The 18,597-nt window shown below is 48.3% G+C and overlaps 1 protein-coding gene across 1 annotated transcript; it reads right to left on the reverse strand.

The window, feature by feature from the left end:
* Nucleotides 1–3,459, reverse strand: LOC120841337 (peroxynitrite isomerase THAP4-like; the record flags this gene model as incomplete). The annotated part of the gene is made up of 3 exons (XM_040212216.1): nucleotides 3,304–3,459; nucleotides 2,917–3,018; nucleotides 1–54 (listed from the first exon to the last, which is right to left on the reverse strand). Coding segments are annotated over exons 1-3 (312 nt in total), but the record flags the coding sequence as incomplete, so codon positions are not given.
* Nucleotides 3,460–18,597: the final 15,138 nt, after the last annotated feature.

Below are 18,597 nucleotides of genomic sequence, written 5' to 3' on the forward strand. Positions count from 1 at the left end.
CTGCGTCAGCAGGCCGCCCTGCGGGGCTGCTCCAGGGGTCTTGGCCGCTGGTTGCTGCAAACACAGTACAAGAATTGAGTGTTGCACACCTAACGAGATCACTCCAAGCCGTGCAAAAACCATGACACATACCCAGCTGGTCGAGGCCGCCGACACCAAGGTGCCGCGGGCAGCTATGCTGGCCTGGCCACGCTGGTTGTCGCTGGTCACCTGCGGCAAAGAGTGCGGTGGTATTGCTACACGGGGGTACGCAGGACCCTGGAAGATCCTTACGAAGCACGCCCCGCTGGTGGTGGGAAGCGGCTGCGTCAGCAGGCCGCCCTGCAGGGCTGCTCCAGGGGTCCTGGTCGCTGGTTGCTGCAAACACGGTACGAGAATTGGGTGTTGCACACTTCACGAGATCACCCCAAGCCGTGCAAAAACCATGACACATACCCAGCTGGTGGAGGCTGCCGACACCAAGGTGCCGCGGGCAGCTACGCTGGCCTGGCCGCACTGGTTGTCGCTGGTCACCTGCGGCAAAGAGTGCGGTGGTATTGCTACACGGGGGTACGCAGGACCCTGGAAGATGCTTACGAAGCACGCCCCGCTGGTGGTGGGAAGCGGCTGCGTCAGCAGGCCGCCCTGCAGGGCTGCTCCAGGGGTCCTGGTCGCTGGTTGCTGCAAACACGGTACGAGAATTGGGTGTTGCACACTTCACGAGATCACCCCAAGCCGTGCAAAAACCATGACACATACCCAGCTGGTGGAGGCTGCCGACACCAAGGTGCCGCGGGCAGCTACGCTGGCCTGGCCGCACTGGTTGTCGCTGGTCACCTGCGGCAAAGAGTGCGGTGGCATTGCTACACGGGGGTACGCAGGACCCTGGAAGATGCTTACGAAGCACGCCCCGCTGGTGGTGGGAAGCGGCTGCGTCAGCAGGCCGCCCTGCAGGGCTGCTCCAGGGGTCTTGGCCGCTGGTAGCTGCAAACACAGTACAAGAATTGAGTGTTGCACACCTAACGAGATCACTCCAAGCCGTGCAAAAACCATGACACATACCCAGCTGGTCGAGGCCGCCGACACCAAGGTGCCGCGGGCAGCTATGCTGGCCTGGCCACGCTGGTTGTCGCTGGTCACCTGCGGCAAAGAGTGCGGTGGTATTGCTACACGGGGGTACGCAGGACCCTGGAAGATGCTAACGAAGCACGCCCCGCTGGTGGTGGGAAGCGGCTGCGTCAGCAGGCCGCCCTGCAGGGCTGCTCCAGGGGTCCTGGCCGCTGGTTGCTGCAAACACGGTACGAGAATTGGGTGTTGCACACTTCACGAGATCACCCCAAGCCGTGCAAAAACCATGACACATACCCAGCTGGTGGAGGCCGCCGACACCAAGGTGCCGCGGGCAGCTACGCTGGCCGGGCCGCGCTGGTTGTCGCTGGTCACCTGCAGCAGAGTGCGGTGGTATTGCTACATGGGGGTACGCAGGACCCTGGAAGATGCTTACGAAGCACGCCCTGCTGGTGGTGGGAAGCGGCTGCGTCAGCAGGCCGCCCTGCAGGGCTGCTCCAGGGGTCCTGGCCGCTGGTTGCTGCAAACACGGTACGAGAATTGGGTGTTGCACACCTCACGAGATCCCCCCAAGCCGTGCAAAAACCATGACACATACCCAGCTGGTGGAGGCCGCCAACACCAAGGTGCCGCGGGCAGCTAAGCTGGCCTGGCCGCGCTGGTTGTCGCTGGTCACCTGCGGCAAAGAGTGCGGTGGTATTGCTACACGGGGGTACGCAGGACCCTGGAAGATGCTTACGAAGCATGCCTTGCTGGTGTTGGGAAGTGGCTGCGTCAGCAGGCCGCCCTGCAGGGCTGCTCCAAGGGTCTTGGCCGCTGGTTGCTGCAAACACAGTACGAGAATTGGGTGTTGCACACCTCACGAGATCACCCCAAGCCGTGCAAAAACCATGACGCATACCCAGCTGGTGGAGGCTGCCAACACCAAGGTGCCGCGGGCAGCTACGCTGGCTTGGCCGCGCCGGTTGTCGCTGGTCACCTGCGGCAAAGAGTGCGCTGGTATTGCTACACGGGGGTACACAGGACCCTGGAAGATGCTTACGAAGCACGCCCCGCTGGTGGTGGGAAGCGGCTGCGTCAGCAGGCCGCCCTGCAGGGCTGCTCCAGGGGTGCTGCCCGCTGGTTGCTGCAAACACGGTAGGAGAATCCACGTTTTGCAGAAATATGGAATAAATGAATTTGTCGCTCTTTCTCTCTTCGTGCTGGCCGAGCGGAGAGGGACGAAGGCTCCTTTGTATTTACCTAGGGGTGAAAAGTAATCCTCAAATGGGACAAAAGTGGTTTTGAGGGAGCTCTATAGGTCAGTGCGACACAATAAGCTAACGGGACGCAGTGGACGTGCCTGCGGCCAGGGGACTCTCGTCTTCTAGCCATTTACTCTCGAACCACTAATTCTGCAAATGGTCCATTGGGTGTTGCCCACCTCACGAGATCACTCCAAGCCATGCAAGAACCATGACACATACCTAGTTGGTGAAGCTGTCATTGCATTACAAGGCAGCTGAAAGTGACGAATGCCTCATGCAGTAACGTAACAGAAGCAACAGAATATGAATGATTGGATTTTGACTTACATTTCCATGAGGCAGGGTTTTGTGCTGTGTCAGGCTGCAACACTGACTGATGGTGTCTCATGCACTCTTGTACAAGGACCCCTCCGAATTAAAAAAAAAAAAAGGTCTCTGGCATGGAACAGAGATGTCAACAGCATACAAAGTCCAGAATATTATAGGTCACCTGTGCCTCTTTCAAATCATATCAGTAAAAACATCTTAACACAAAATAAATTATTGCTTATAATTCACTCCCATAATCTAGGTAAATACGAAAGGAACAAAAATCTCACTTATTCTCGTTACACGCACTCACTTGACTTTTAGAATGCAGAAACAAACTCGGAACAGCTGTGGCTTTTAGCCTCCTCCAGCCGTCGGAGCACCTCGCCTGGAACTGGGAGGGCTCGAAGTGGTCCTGCAGCGAATAACGTTTTGGTAGACGTCAAAACTGTGTATTCAGCCGCTCAAGTCACACTACAGTTATTCCGCTGACGAGAGGCTCACGCTTTCAAAATACGCGATCTTACAAATCCATCATCGCACGATCGCCACAGGCCTGAACCACTCGTCTTTCTGCGGTGAAGCGAAAGCGCACAGGACGCTTCCACGGCAATAGAGAATAGATCACAAAATACACGGTTTTGTCACAGTGCACTCGCGTCCACCGCGCAATTTTAACCATGTTCGAACAATACCTCACCTCGCAAAGGTGTGACCTGTCGGGAGGTTTCCACCCCGCGCCACGCCCGATTCTCAAAAGCCACAGTTTTCGCCTCCTCGGGGATTTCGGCAGCTTGAACAACCGAATTCCCCTGGAAGCTCTGTTCTGGCATTTCAAAGCACAGCAGCTCCCCATTTTTCAAACACGACGGGAACTCCCGCGGCTACACACTTTTTTTTTTACGTCATTTCAACGCACGTGGCCGCGCGTTCGAATCCTGTGGTGCACATTCGTTTATTCTACCATTAAAGAAGGCCATGACGAAGAGCTCCCATGCACCAAGTTTTCAGTCACCAGGCGTTAACTTTTTTAACTCTAGCGACGCTAAAATGAAATTACCGAACCCTGCTTTACTTTTGAGGCTCACGACCACCGCTAGGGGAGGTTTTGCGGCTTGTGATTGGCCACGAGCGGCCTGTCAATCAACTTTTCGGCCAATAGATTTTCGCTCCATTGATACCAATGAATGGCCAAACTCTCCCAATATACGGCTCTGCTCAAATTGAGCTGAAAACGCCATCTAGATTATTTACAGCACACTACAGCCGTAGAATTCCGCGCGCTTCTAGCGCAACCATGCTCCTGGAAAAGAATATTGAAAAAGAAAAAGTGTCCAATCTTTTTATTTCAGATTAAAACAAGCCACAGCTGCCTCGTCAAGCGCGCTTTTCTGCGGGGTACAGAGGCTACGAGTACGAGTGCGTAGCCAAATTCGATCACGGAACCTCCGTCAGTAGTCCCGTGGAAACGGCACCTTTTATCAATGCTATCGCGGTATGAAATTTATGACCCTGATGTCCAGTGCATAGCGAGAACTTCGGTGATTTCTTTTAGAGTCGTTCGTCCGTCGGCGATGAACTGTGGGAATAGGCTTAGCGTTGAGCTGATCGCAGCGTCGACGCACACTGCGAGCGGCGAACATTTCCACTGAGCCCTCCTTCAGCTGCAGGCCGATCTGATTCGACCACGGTAGGTCCCAGAAAGAATCGCTGAACACCACGGAATTTCAGGTAACACAGAACTTCGAAAACACCACATCGCCCTTGTTGCGCCAGTCGAGGCAACCGCCATCTTGAAACTGGCGCTCTCGTTAAGTCCGAGATATCTTAAGAGCGTCCCGCAAGGCGCGCTAGCCAGCAACGCAAAATCCCCAGCGTTGCGTGCGTACGCAATACGCTAGCCCTTCTATGGCGTTCTGCGCATGCGCACTCACGACCCGCAGTCTCCTTGCGTACGCAAAGCTATAGCTAGGGTTCGGAGTTTTCGGTTTAAACCGATAAAAACCGATAAAAGTACGCCGAATCCATTTTCGGAAATTCGGTTTTAACCGAAAAAGGTCAGTTTTTAGGTTCGGAATTTTTTATTAAAACCGATAAAAGTATGTCGAATCAATTTTCTAAAATTCAGTTTTAACCGGAAAAGGTCACTTTGAACTTCCAGTCGTACCGCAGAGCGGTGGCGAAAACGTAGAACGACAATGTCTATCGAAACGTGTCCGAATGTATGGGATACACGGATGCCATCACGACATTTTGGTTTAATGTGCGCACCATCGATCGGAACTTGAAGTCTGAAATGCTTCATAACTTTGCCATGTACGAGCATGTTTTCAAACTCGTTTTAAGGAAGACTGATTTTATGCAAGCTCTGCATGCTGTGTTGAGCTTCACCAAGTCGCACCGTGTCTCTTTTGGGTGGTCACAATTGGTTGATTGGCCGTTTTTGGCTCAGGCAGCGCTTCCTCTCCTCAGCCTGCCAGTGTCCAGTATGAGTGTTGAGAGGGCATTCTCGAAGCTCAGGGCCATATAGCAACAGGAAAGAAAGAGTGCGGATCAACGAGGAGAACCTGGGAATGTACATCTGGGTGTACCATTATAAGATACCGCAATCCCGATGTACAGAAGGTGAAGTTCTATGTTTTTCGGGCATAGGCTTCATATCTGACTTCTTCGTGCTTCTCAGGTTTTTCCTTGTTTCTTCTAGAGCTGCACACATTTACCAAATAAAGTGCTCATTTCTTTTTCAATGTACCTATGCCGTTATTCTTTGAGTGATCACAAGTATCAGAGCTACAAGGATCATCCGATCCGGTGTCCGTTGGTGTTTATTTTATATTCACCGAAAAAAGCCGATAAACTTTTGTGGGCATAAATATACGCCAAAAAACACCGAAAATTGAATTTTAAAATAAACACCGAAAAAAGTACGCCGAATTTTGAAAAAATAGAAACCGAAAACGCAGAACCCTAGCTATAGCGTACGGTCCACTAAAACTGTTTAGTATTAAAAAATACCGCAGTCTCTCGCGGTGGTCTGCGAGGAATTGTTTGGGAAAAGTACCCCTCGAGAGAACCATTTCTCCCATATTGGGGATGCACGCACTCGTACGTACAGATAGTTTATGCCTGCAAGGGTGCGCATTGTGTAGTCTAGGCGCACACGTGTGCGAGTTGATGGGGAGAAGTGACTGTACGGCGGCGGTGCCCCCAATGACCAAAATCACCGCCGCCCCACTAGTGCTCTGAAGAGCATTCGCTGCACACACAACGAACCGTATACAAAAACATATACAAACACAAACATATGCTTTCAGCACTAGGGTCTCTCCCAATATGATTTCTCCCTTAAACCCCCCAAAAAACGGCATGTATCTAGCCGTGTAGACCGAGCCCGCGTGTTTGGGTCGGCCCGTGGCTCCCGGGCTGACACGTACACGTGCAGACAACTAGTATAAGGTGTTTCAAGAAATGCATGAACAAAAAATAAAACAATGAAAATAATATTTAATGCAGTGCAAGTTTACAAAAGTGTTCAGTAATGGCGGTCTTGAAGAATAAGACGTTTAAAGTGGAGGTGATCGATTGGGGAAGGCGGTTCCTCCCTGAGCAGGTCTTGGGTAGGAATAAATCCAGAAAGATGTTTGTGCTGCAATATGGAATGGCAACTTTAAAATGGTGAGCAATGCGGGATAATTGGTTTGAAGTTTGTGAAAGAAGTTTCTGCTGCAAGAAAAAGCTATTCTCGTCAAATTTTAATTTGATGCACAGCACACACTACGCATGCACAACACACAGTATGGCAGTTTGACAGCTCGGCACTTTGAAAGTTCGGGAGCAGTGCACGCCGAAAGCACCACGATAAATTTACCCGCCTTTCCCCTGCATTTGATAACGAGCCCTTAGGTCAAGTTGCCTTCGGCACGTCCGCTGACGCAGCACATCAGCGGGGCACGTACTGCAACAGCACGTGATCAACGGGAGCAGGAAGCCGGGAGCAGCGCCAACGGTGATCAGACCTGCCTACATAAGTCAACGTCTGACGGAAGACATCACAGTTTGGCAGCAGTGCACGCTGAACCTACCACACTAAATCTCTGCTTTTCCACAGTAGTGCCACTAAATAAGCTACACTTCAGAGTAACGACACTTGGCCATATTGTGGCTTAAAATCATGGTTGCCAGTTATCTGAAGCTTTATCTGAAATCACAGGAAATGCTTTTTCGCCCTCCACAAATGTTTAAACCGTTCGCGACAGAGCAAAGCAATATTACATGACCTTCCTAACACAGAATCTAATGCTGAGAAAGTCTCACTTTTGAATCATGACGATCAGCCGTTGCGTCTGTTCTGCATACGAGCCAAAATGGTGGCGCCCACAGCAATGTCGGGGAACGGAGTGCCGATACTCTAAGCGCAGCTTATTTAGTGGCTCTATTCCACGGTAGGCTGGCGATATTGGTCAGCTTCTTTAAATATCTTCAAGTGCACTGCTGCCAGGCTGAGTGTTCTTCTGTTTGCGAGAGATTGATTTGCAAACATGAGCAGGGATACTGAGGACCTCGCTTAGGCGATGAACGATCTGCGCCGTGAGATCCGAGCAGAAGGCAACAAATTTAGAGGTGAGACTTACTACAATGTTAAGGAACTTAGAAATTATGTGAAAGGACTGCGAAAGGAGATAGAGTAGTTAACAAACGGGAACCAGGGGCTTGAGATCAAGAAAGCCAACCTACGAGCAAAAAAGGAGCTGGGAATATACCAGCGTTCCAACAATTTGGAGATCAGAAGTGTGCCCTTGGAGAGAGATGCACAAGATAAAGTTAAAAGATTGATTGATTGATTTGATTGATTTTGGGTTTAATGGCGCAGCGGCTGCTAAGGGCATAGGGCGCCAGAACAATGGTAAAAGAAAAAACTGCGGTGCTATTGAAAGGTGAAGCATAATATGAGAGTTTAAAATCTTTCATAAAATGTAGACAATACAAAGAAAATCCACTAAGATGTGCTGTAATAGGCCAATGCTGTTTAGGAAGTTAAAAACTTGGTTATGAGGAACAAGAGGCTCCTCTCCCAGCAAAAGGGCTGGGTGGAATGGGATCTGTTCTCTAAAAAAACGTGAAAAGTTGGTGCGACGCTTCATGATATTTCGGACATTGAATGAGAATGTGCAAGACTGAGAGTGTTTCACCACATTCTTCACACATTGGAGCATCCTCTGCTCGCAGAAGGAAGCCATGTGTGAGTTGAGTGTGACCAATTCTCAGGCGACAGAGAACAACTTCATAAAAATGCTCGTTATGTCGGCAACTGGCACACTCGGAAAGAACAGGTTTCACGCAATGGAGTTTATTATGGACTTCAGTGTCCCATTCCTCCTGCCATTTCTTTTTTAATCAACTTTTTCAATGAGGACCTGTAATCCTGGTATGGGATGGAGGTAACCTCTGTGTCCATGTTCTGACATGTTCTAGCAGCCTTATCGGCCTCCTCATTTCCGCCTATACCGACGTGGCTAGGGACCCAACAGAAATTAAATGTGATGTTGGAGTTTGTGGCAGCTACAATCTTGTTACGTATTTGCAGAATAAAAGCACCTTTTGATCGATCTAGGGATGCAAGTGCACGGAGTGCGCTGAGAGAATCTGAGAAAATTACGGCAGCCTTGATATTCCTTTTGATGATAGTATCCACAGCTACCAGTAGGGCATATAACTCTGCAGAAAAGATGGTTGCTTGGTTGCTGAGCCGCGTTACAATTCTGCATGACGGCCCGACTACAGCACATCCAACACTGCTGCTCCCCTTTGTTCCATCCGTGTAGAACTGTACAAAGCTTTTGTAGTTTTCAAAGATTTGTAAGAACTCTTGCTGAGATCTTCTGATGGTACATTCTTCTTGTCATACTTGAAAAGAAAAAAATTAATCGGAATAGGTGTGATGTTCCAGGGTGCAACTGGGCTGGGCAACGCTGCTACCGGACTCGATAAGTCTATTGCAAAATTCTTGGCCTCAGATTTAAGGCGCAGAGGAAAGGGAGGTACAACAGAGGATTTGTTCTGGTACGTTCTTTCATACCGCGTGTCCAGAAACACTTCAAGTGCAGCATGTCGAGGCATGGAGCGAACTCTTAAGTGATATTGAAGGCCCAAGAACAGACGTCTTTTTCCAAGAGAGCATTCATTAGATTCAGCGTGGAGACTGGGGACTGGAGAGGTCCGGAAAGCCCCCGTTGCAAGTCGTAGTCCCAGGTGGTGGACAGGATCCAAGACCTGAAGAAGAGACGTACGTGCCGAGCCGTACACCATGCAACCGTAATCTAATTTCGATCGAACAAGGCACTGATACAAACGCAGCAGGCACCTTCTGTCACTACCCCAGGACTTGTGAGAAAGAACTTTTAAAATATTCAATGCTAGCAGGCCTTTCTTTTTTAGTTGCAAGATGTGACTACGGAAACTAAGTTTCTCATCAAAAATGACCCCTAAACATTTATACTCAGGACGTACGTTTAGGGTCTGACCTCCCAAAGTTAGAGTGGGTTCTATAATGATACCCCTTCGAAAAGAAAACAGAACACAGACTGTTTTCTCTGCTGAGAAACAGAAACCATTCTCATCTGCCCAACGTGTCATTCCATTAATACCTAGTTGAACTTGGCGTTCACAAATAGCTGAATTACACGAAGAGCAGGAAATTTGCACATCATCAACATAAAGTGCATAGGAAAGAGATCGGGGAAGAACCTGTCTAAGAGAGTTCATTTTGATCAGAAACAGGATAACACTCAGCACTGACCCTTGGGGAACACCATTCTCTTGCACAAACGTTTCAGAAAGTGTCGTGCCCAACCTCACTTGGAACGAGCGCTCATCGAGGAAGCTTTTGATAAGAGCTAGCATTTTCCCACGAATTCCAGCTGAAATAAATCACTTAAAATTCCGTACCGCCATATGGTATCATATGCCTTCTCAATATCGAAAAACACCGATAAACAATGTTGTCTGTTAACAAAGGCATCCCTGACTGTTTTTTCTAGGCGAACAAGGTGATCAACAGTTGATCGCCCTGTCCGATACCCACATTGAAATTTGTCGAAGAAGTTTTCCTGTTCTAAAAAATACACCAATCTAGAGGTCACCATTCGTTCAAACGTTTTTCCCAGAGAACTGGTTAGTGCGATTGGTCTGTAGCTGGAGGGTAATGATGGATCCTTTCCAGACTTTAGCAAAGGAATCACAATTGCCCTTTTCCAGAGAATGGGATAAGCTCCACTGCTCCATATAGAGTTAAAAAACAACAGGATGGTATCTAATGTTGCAGGATGTAAATGCTGAAGCATACTGTAATGAATAAGGTCTGGCCCCGGGGACGAGTTCCTTCCCTTGTCAAGGGCAATCATTAGTTCCACAAGGGTAAATGGTTGATTAGAAGCCTCGTTAGAACCACCGGTACATTTTATTGGTACTTTCTCTTTGGCAGCCTTGTATTTTAGAAAGGTGTATGAATAATGCTCAGATCCCGAGACAGACATGAAGTGTTCCCCAAGAATATTTGCCTGCTGTTCTAGTGTGGGAACACGACTACCATCTAGTGTAAAGAGAGGGATAGTAAATGCACGGTAATCCCCTCTAATTCTATGGACCCTGTCCCATACGACTTTTACACCTGTGGAACTGTTGACTGAGGAAGATACGACGTCCAGGTGTTTTTTTTTTATTGGCGCCTTACACAGCGGGCCTTAGCACGTAGCTTTTTAAAATTAATGACATTTTCAACTGTTGGGTAACGGCGCACTATTGTCCATGCACAGTTTTACCGCTTACGAGCTAGGCTACACTCCTCATTCCACCAAGACTTTGGTTTTGATGGTAAGCGTCCTGTCGTTTTTGGAATAGAGCGCTGTGCTGCTTGGACAATTACATTAGTCAGGACTTCACAGGCTTCATTGACATCTAAGCTAACTAATGTATCTGGATGCAACTCTGACTCCTTTTTAAAAGTGGCCCAGTCAGCCTTTTCTAACTTCCAACGCGGAGTTCGAGTTTGTAATCACTTAAAAGAGACTGTGCTTTTTAAAACATTGGGAAAGTGATCGCTACCATAGGGATTCTGATCTACACTCCATGAGAAGTCAGGCAGCAACAAGGCACTACCAATGGAGAGGTCGATGGAGGTCGATGATAAGGATATGAGGTGCTAAAATAAGTTGAAGTACCAGTATTAAAAAAACAAAGGCTTGGAGAAGTTAAAACTGATTCGATTATTTTCCCACGAACATCAGTTCGATTCCCACCCCAAAGGGTATTGTGGGCATTAAAATCCCCCATCAAAAGGAAGGGCTTTGGAAGTTGATCTAAAAGAGAGTGAAGTTCTACAGTGGTTATAGCTTGTGAGGGTGATAAATATAGTGAACAAACAGAAATGGCTTTATGTACTAGGGCACGCATTGCCACCGCTTCTAAAGGAGTGTGTAAGGGTATGGCCGTACAAGCGGCCAGCCTTGAAACCACTATCGCTACTCCTCCAGATGAAATGGTAGCATTTGGGCGGTCCTTCCGGAAGACAGTAAAATTTCGGAGGAAGTTGGTATGTGTGGCATTTAAATGTGTTTCCTGTAAACACAGGGCTGCTGGTTTGTGATCCTGCAGAAGATAGTCAACGTCGTCAAGATTAGTAAGCAATCCCCTGCAATTCCATTGAAGAAATGTTGCAGTCATGTGTTAGAGATTGTTACTTTGGAGGTATTATTTGTTTTTTACTTTTATGGCGGGCCTTGGGAGCCTGCCACTTCATGTCTTCTGTGTCAGACGCATGAGAGGAGGCCTGGGTATTCTCATCCATAGGTTCCGACTCCTGTGGTGAGACCTTTCCGGAAGGTGTGGAAAGACTCTGGCCACGAGGTGCCAGGAGTCGGCCTCGACCACCTCCAGCCAAAGAGGCGGTGGAGGTGCCAGGCAGGGAAGTGCCGGAGACTTCCTCTTCCTGTCCTTTGGGTGTTGGGGTGGCACAGGAACCATGCCGCTCCTTGGATGTGGATTTCCTCTCCTGAGGGCGTGGGCCCCTCTCCCTTGAAGGGGATCGCGGGCTACGGCCAGGCTTGGCCGTTGCCGACCCATCCTGTGAGGGGGATGCCGTCTGTGCCCCCTCGCCACTAACTGGGACAGACTGCTGCCCCGTGAGAGCGGGAGGGGTGGTGGTCTGGCTGGAGGAGGCAGTAGATCCCCCAGCCGTTACTGCACGCCCGGGCAGCTGAATTTTCAGCTTGGGCGTGGGGGACTGCTGTGGCTTCCGATAGTCCAAAAAGGACGTTTGGGTAGCCACTGCAACCTTCAGTGGTGCATGTCCCCGCTGCACCACCTACGCATAGCCGCCCTTCCGCAAGAAAGCGAAACGGCGACGTGTCTCTTGGTATGTTCAGTTTTCTTTTACTTTTAGTGTCAGAACTTCTTTTTCATCTTTCCATACCCTACATGATCTGGAGTACGCTTGGTGGGCCTCATTGCAGTTTGCACACTGTGCACTGTTTGTGCAGGAATCCGTCTTGTGGTCGGTTTTGCTGCATTTTGCACATGTGGCTTTCCCATGGCAATTCTGGGAACCATGTCCATATTTCTGACACTGAAAACATCTCCGGGGGTTAGGGATATATGGTCGAACCCCACAGTGGAGGTATCCAGCCTTGACGGCTTCAGGAAGTTTGGTGGCTTCAAAGGTTAGAACTATGTGCTTTGTTCTTAATTCCTGCCCGTCCCGTCGCATGCAGATACGCCTTGCGGCCACGACCCCTTGGTCAGAAAGACCTTCAGAAATTTCGTCGTCAGTTGACTCTAAAAGGTCATCCTCAGAGATAACTCCCTGAATCGTATTCAGTGTGCGATGTGGCGTGACTGACACCTTATGGTCGGATGCCGCACTCAGTGCAAGTAGGGCCGCACTCTGTTCGCTGGTCTCAATTTCCACCAGAAGGTCGCCAGTAGACATTTTTTTGGCTTTGAAGCTTTTGCCCACAACACTTTCGAGTACTTTCGCAACGACGAAGGGCGATAATTTCGATAACTGCTTTTCACCTTCGGAATGAATCACCAAAAATTTGGGTACTTGGATTGGTTACCTGGAGTCTTGTCTGAGATTAAAACTTCGGTGCGGACTCTTTTGGGAGGCCGATCAAGTTGGTTTTGCTTGGAACCCATAAAGATGGGGAGGTTTTCAGAAACCGTGGCGCACCGCCCACCACCGAGCCCAACAAGGGGGTAGGTAGCACCCCATAGCAGGTATAGCTTGGCTGGGTATGCTACTCTACCAGTGCTACCCAGTAGCTATAACCAAGTGTGGTTCAAGAAAGTTATCTGTCGCCACCCAAGGTTAGCCCTTGCCGCCTAAGAAGGTGAAAAAGGAAGGAAGAGAGTGTAGAGGGAAAGAAAAAAAAAAGGAGGTGGAAGGAAAAGTGAAAGGAGGAAGAACAGGGTAGAAGAGTCGACTGACTGAATCATCCTGGTCGGGCCAAGCCAGGACACCCGTCTACGAGAAGCAGGGGTCGAAGCGGTGTATTGCCTCGCCCGGGGGGCCCCGAAGGGTCCAAACATACCCCGGGTTCAGCTCAACCACCAGGGTCCCCTTTTCCCCTGACACGGGTACGCCACGCACAGCCAGACGTGGGTGGGCGAACCCACATGGCTCGGGGTTCGTAGTGACGCCACTCACCAAGCACCTACCAAGGCAGGTGCCCCCTGCGTGCGGGTATGGTGGCCCACGTGGCTGGGGTCCGTGGTGACGCTACTCACCAAGCACCTAGCACCTAAGGTGCAAGCGCCCCCTGCGGGGCTCGGGGTCCGTGGAGACGCCACTCTCCAAACACCTGCTTTCATAGGTGCCCCCTGCGGGGAAAGTTGAAAGAGTTGCCGAAATTCTGGATGAACCCGTCACACACTCCGACATTGACATCTGTCACCATGTTGTAACGTTCACAGAAGGCCAGCACAAGATTATTTTTCGGGTCTTTTAGCATACAGAGATAAATAAAATCCTGCCAAAGGCAATAAAGCCTAAACTAACGACAGCGGCTCTCGATTAAAGTGACCCAAGCGCACTGGTTTACGTGAATTAACACTTAAAAGGTGGAGAAAAACGCTGCTCGGAGCTACCATCGCACGAAAAAAAGTGGTGGTGGGGTGGAAGTATGGCTGGGCGAAGGGCGGAAAAATATTTGCACGTAAAGATGACACCTGTAAAGGCCCTGTCACACTGAGGCAACAGTTGGATAACTCTATCCGGCCACACGGGGAAGTCGTGTTGCCGGTGGCCCTGTCACATCGCGGCAACAACAACAGTTGGGCAACATGTTGCTGCCGCCCGGCAACCGTGTCGCCCTATTTGTTGTCAGACAACCCTTTAACATCGCGCTGATGGCGAGGACAACACGGGGAGCACTCCGCCATCTTGATTGTTTACCTTCGTTCGTTTGCGGCGTGGAATCGCTGAAAATGTGGGAATGCTATAGTCGGATGCAACCTGAGAACAATCTTTTAGCTCCACCCACAAGCGCATTGCGCCCATCTGAAGTGCCTCCGCCGTCGAGAAAGTAGTTCGCTAGCAACGTTGCTTTTTCTTCCTCCAGGAAACGTGTCTTAAACTACTACAATATTTATTTAATTCATCCAGGACATTTAAATAAGTTAGAATACGTTTTTGTCAACGAAATAGCTGTTTAGTAGAGAAAGAAAGTCATGTCCAATGCACCGTCTTCCCAATTTATTTTCTGTCCAAGATACTGTCTAACATACCGTCTAACATACCTCTCAGCAGTGCTAAGCCTCGCGCCCGCTTCGAAATTTTCGTTGGCGATAGCGTCGCTGGATTCTCACGTTGTCGCGCAAAAGCTGCTGCAAACGCAAGCCGATACCATTAAGATTTCGTGGCGTAACCTCAGGCACGTAAACACGGTGAACAAAATCAGAATAATTGTCACGAGAAACTAGTGTCGCGTTGCTAAGGCCAGCAGCCATGTTGAGCTTTTTTTTTTTTTTTTCAAAAGGATCGCGAATGGTCCGCGGAATCGTGACGTCATGAAAACGATTGGCTGGCATTTCTCGGCGAAGGGTTAGATTTTCCTCTAAAAGGTATTTCCGTTTTTTTCTTAGCTTGCAACCGGCTATAGTACGTTCGAAGGGCCGGGAATTACCACGGTACGACATCAACCAGTGACCCTGATTAGAAAACTTGACACGGGGAGTATTTTTCGCTCTTTATTTTGTCGAAATATCCGCAAACTGGCCTACGACACATTTATCCGACCTAAATTAGAATATGCTGCCTCCATCTGGAACCCCCATCAAGGCTACCTTATCAATCATCTGGAAGCAATTCAAAACAGGGCCACTCGTTTCATCCTCTCCACGTACGATAACTCCATCAGTGTCTCTTCCCTAAAAAGTCAACTCAACCTTTCTTCTTTGCAGCTTCGTAGGAACATCTCTCAGCTCTGCCTCCTTCACAAAATGTATTATGACTGTCTTGAACTTAAAACAGCATTATTATCACCTCCCGATCGAACATCATCTCGCCTCAACAATGACTGTACCATCAGAAGGATCTCTGGCTCAACAAACGCTTTCAACCGATCTTTTCTCCCACAAGCTATCAAAGACTGGAACAGCCTCCCATCCTCCATCGTCACCATCGTAGAACCAAACGCCTTTAAATCAAGTCTTCAATCGCAGTTTTTTATGTTGTTAACTGTTTACCAACCTTTTCCTGAATGTATTATTTTTTGTCTGTTTTTCCAATGTATAATATGAATGATCCCCCCTTATGTAATGCCCTCACGGGCCCTTAAGGTTCAATAAATGAAATGGAATGAAATGAAATGTTCTTCATTCGCTGACAAAGCAGATAGCTCTAACCGAGGAAAGTGACATCGCTGATAATATGTTCGGGATTTACGCCACCGTATGAACTGTTTCTGACCGGTTCTTTTTATGCGATTCCTATTTCTACTGCAAAGTTGCGTTAGCACCGGAAGCACCCTAAAGCGTCTTTTGTAACGTGGTGTTGAGCTGAACTGACAGTGCTTCAAAACTGCGACACCGACACCATTGGCCTTCATAACAATCGGTGGAATAAATATTTTTCAATGCTGTCTACTTGCCTACCGCCTGCTATGTGATCGCTTCATTCCCCCAAAAACGTCCTGGGTATTTTTAAAACAAATCAGGTGCCTGGTAGGGGCTGTCTCCAAGTTCTAAGCATCAACAATCATGATCAGGGTGGTCATTTTATGCGTCGATTTTTTAATCATTGGTTTCCTGGATTATTTTTATTATACTTTATTAGCGGGTGAGTAGGCATGCCATTTTATTTCTCTATCAGTAATGTGAGCTGGTCTCTCGGGAGTTCTAATTTCAAAACCAGTCTGAACATTCACGACCGTAGCTCTGACCATTTCGAAAATCGCTTTCCGTAACTACGCCGCAAAAACATCAATCGAAAATATTATAGCTGCATGCCAGCCCTAATTATTGTTAAATAACGTTTTCAAGCCTTTGTTTGAGTAAGACTTTATTGATAGGGGACTAGCTCTACCAACGAAACCATCTATATTGTCGTGTTGCGGCCCTAAATTCGCTCAGCCTGCGATCAGGGCAACACACGTTGTCCAACAGAAGTTGCTTCTGTTTTTGTTGCCGAAAGCTGTCATATCGAGGCAACATTTTAGTTGTCGTCCATGTTGTCGTGCTGTTGCCGCTATGTGACAAGTTTGTCAGACAACACGGGGAGCGAGCAACAAGTTGCCCGACTGTTGGACAACGTGTTGTGTTGCTGTTGCCTCAGTGTGACAGGGCCTTAAAGTAATCAGAATTAGCAGTCAAAGCGACGTCGAGAAAATTGCCCCCCCCCCCCCCCCCCTAGGGATCCGTAAACTTATCATTCTAGAGAACGTTTTTTTTTTTTTTTTTTTTTGGGAGGCCGCAGGAATGCTAATGTTGTGGAGGGAGGCCGCAGGAATGCTAATGTTGTGACTGCTTATCTTTCAATTAAATTTAGTGCATGTATAACCATTCACATTTTTCAGCAATTCCCTATTGAAAATTCCATCAAGCTACGTAATTTGGGACACTGACTGCCAGTCAGCAGCCTTGGTGGAACGTGATGGACCATCAGACGTCATCTGATGGTCCATCAGATGACGTCTGACAGCCACTGCCAAGGGAATTTCATCAACAAAAGCAGCATTTATATAAGAGTAAAGCTATACGCACTCATAAATATCGCCAAATGCCTCGATAAAACGAAATGTTCGAGAAAAAAAAAAGAAAAAAAAGCAGGACCACCGCGGATCGAACCCGCGACCACTTGCGAACAAATCAGACACCTTAACCGCTGTGCTACGCCACCGCTACGGAAGCTCGATTTGACTATTCGTTTTATACGAGATGCTTCGGCTGTAAATGCAGTTAAGCCGTCAGCATGTTATGCAAAGCACTCGAACATCACTCGCCGTACTTCAGTTCTACTCACCTGCCATGTAGAGTACTTTCGCGTCGTAGAACAATCTTTTTGTTCGCGCGTCATCGGCCCAGTAGACCTGGTACACCATGTCGTCTTCAACTACACCGCTAAAGTCCCTTACATCGTCGGAACTCACAACAGGCTGGGTCTTGTCGAGTAGAAATTCTACTAAAACATAAGACATTGTAGAGCCCGGGCAGGATCGACAGGGTGGAGCAAGCGGGCAGACAAAACGAGTCGAGAGCGATCGTTCATGAAAGCTCGGCGAAGCCTCTATGGGCGAAGCGAAGTGCGAAGTGTCGTGTTCGGCGCATCGGCGGGCTTCTGATCAAGGTTGTTGGTCGGTTGCGTGTCACATCTCTAACGTCAGCGGTTTTATGGGCTCACGTCCCGAAATCGTTTTCTCGTGCATAGATTACTTTTCGTATTCATAGATTTGACGAAATAGTGGTATCCGAACGAACTTTACGTCCTTTGACCGTACTTCTGTCTGCACGTCAAAGCTTTCTGACGTACAGTCAGAGGCAATCGATGTACAGTCAAAATCACCACCAGGACATCCTGATGGCATTTCGCGGCGGCCGACTGCCACCAGGAAACCACCAGAAAGCCGACAAGCGGGGTCTGACTGGAGTTTGACTGTCGGTCAGAGTAACTTGTTGGCCAATCAGACATGCTTGACGTACAGTCAGGCACAGTCAGCGGTCCACTAGAAAACAATGACTGCCAAACAGCGTTACATTGATGGATTTTTCCTTCGGGTGCCTTTGAACATTCGAAGTATTTGGAATAAAGAAGACAAGCTTGATTTGTTCTTTAGACCATTATCTATTAATTTTGACGCGATCATTTACCGAATCGTGGCTCGCTAGAAAAGGGACTCCGCTTTATTTCCAAAATTACACCTGCGGAAGCTTCTGCAGAACAGTAAAACTAAAAAGGGGTAGTGGAATAGCCATGTACTTTAAATATACTTCAAAGGGGTACAGAAACGAAAATTGAAAAATTCAAATTTCGTTCGGATATGAGTCAAGCATGACGCATAATAACCGTAAATGATAATAGCAGGTTTGTATTTTGAACGACTGGCTATATTTCTAGTTCCAAGCGGCGCACCGGAGCAAGCGCTCGAAAAGAACCGGACGGAGAGCGCGATGCGTCATGGGATATCTGGCGCAAACAAAAACAGAAAGAAAAGATTCTCCGAATTCTTGACGTGGCAAGGCTGGCGCGGTATAAGCAGACTTGTACGTAATCCGTTACAAGTAACGAAATTACTTGTAATCCCTTACATTTATCAGTAATTTAGTAAAGGGATAATTACATATTTCCTAGAGTAATTTTAAAGTAATTCCCTTATATTTTTGACGTAACGGATTCTTTGTAATCCGTTTCACTTTTTGATCAGAACCAACCCCCCCCCCCCCCCCCCCCGCCCCCGATTCTAAATAAAGTATTTTTTTTTTGTTTTTTTCATTTTTATAAAGT

Source organism: Ixodes scapularis, unplaced genomic scaffold, assembly GCF_016920785.2.
Source record: "Ixodes scapularis isolate PalLabHiFi unplaced genomic scaffold, ASM1692078v2 PGA_scaffold7__128_contigs__length_106722199, whole genome shotgun sequence".
Classification (NCBI taxonomy): domain Eukaryota; kingdom Metazoa; phylum Arthropoda; class Arachnida; order Ixodida; family Ixodidae; genus Ixodes; species Ixodes scapularis.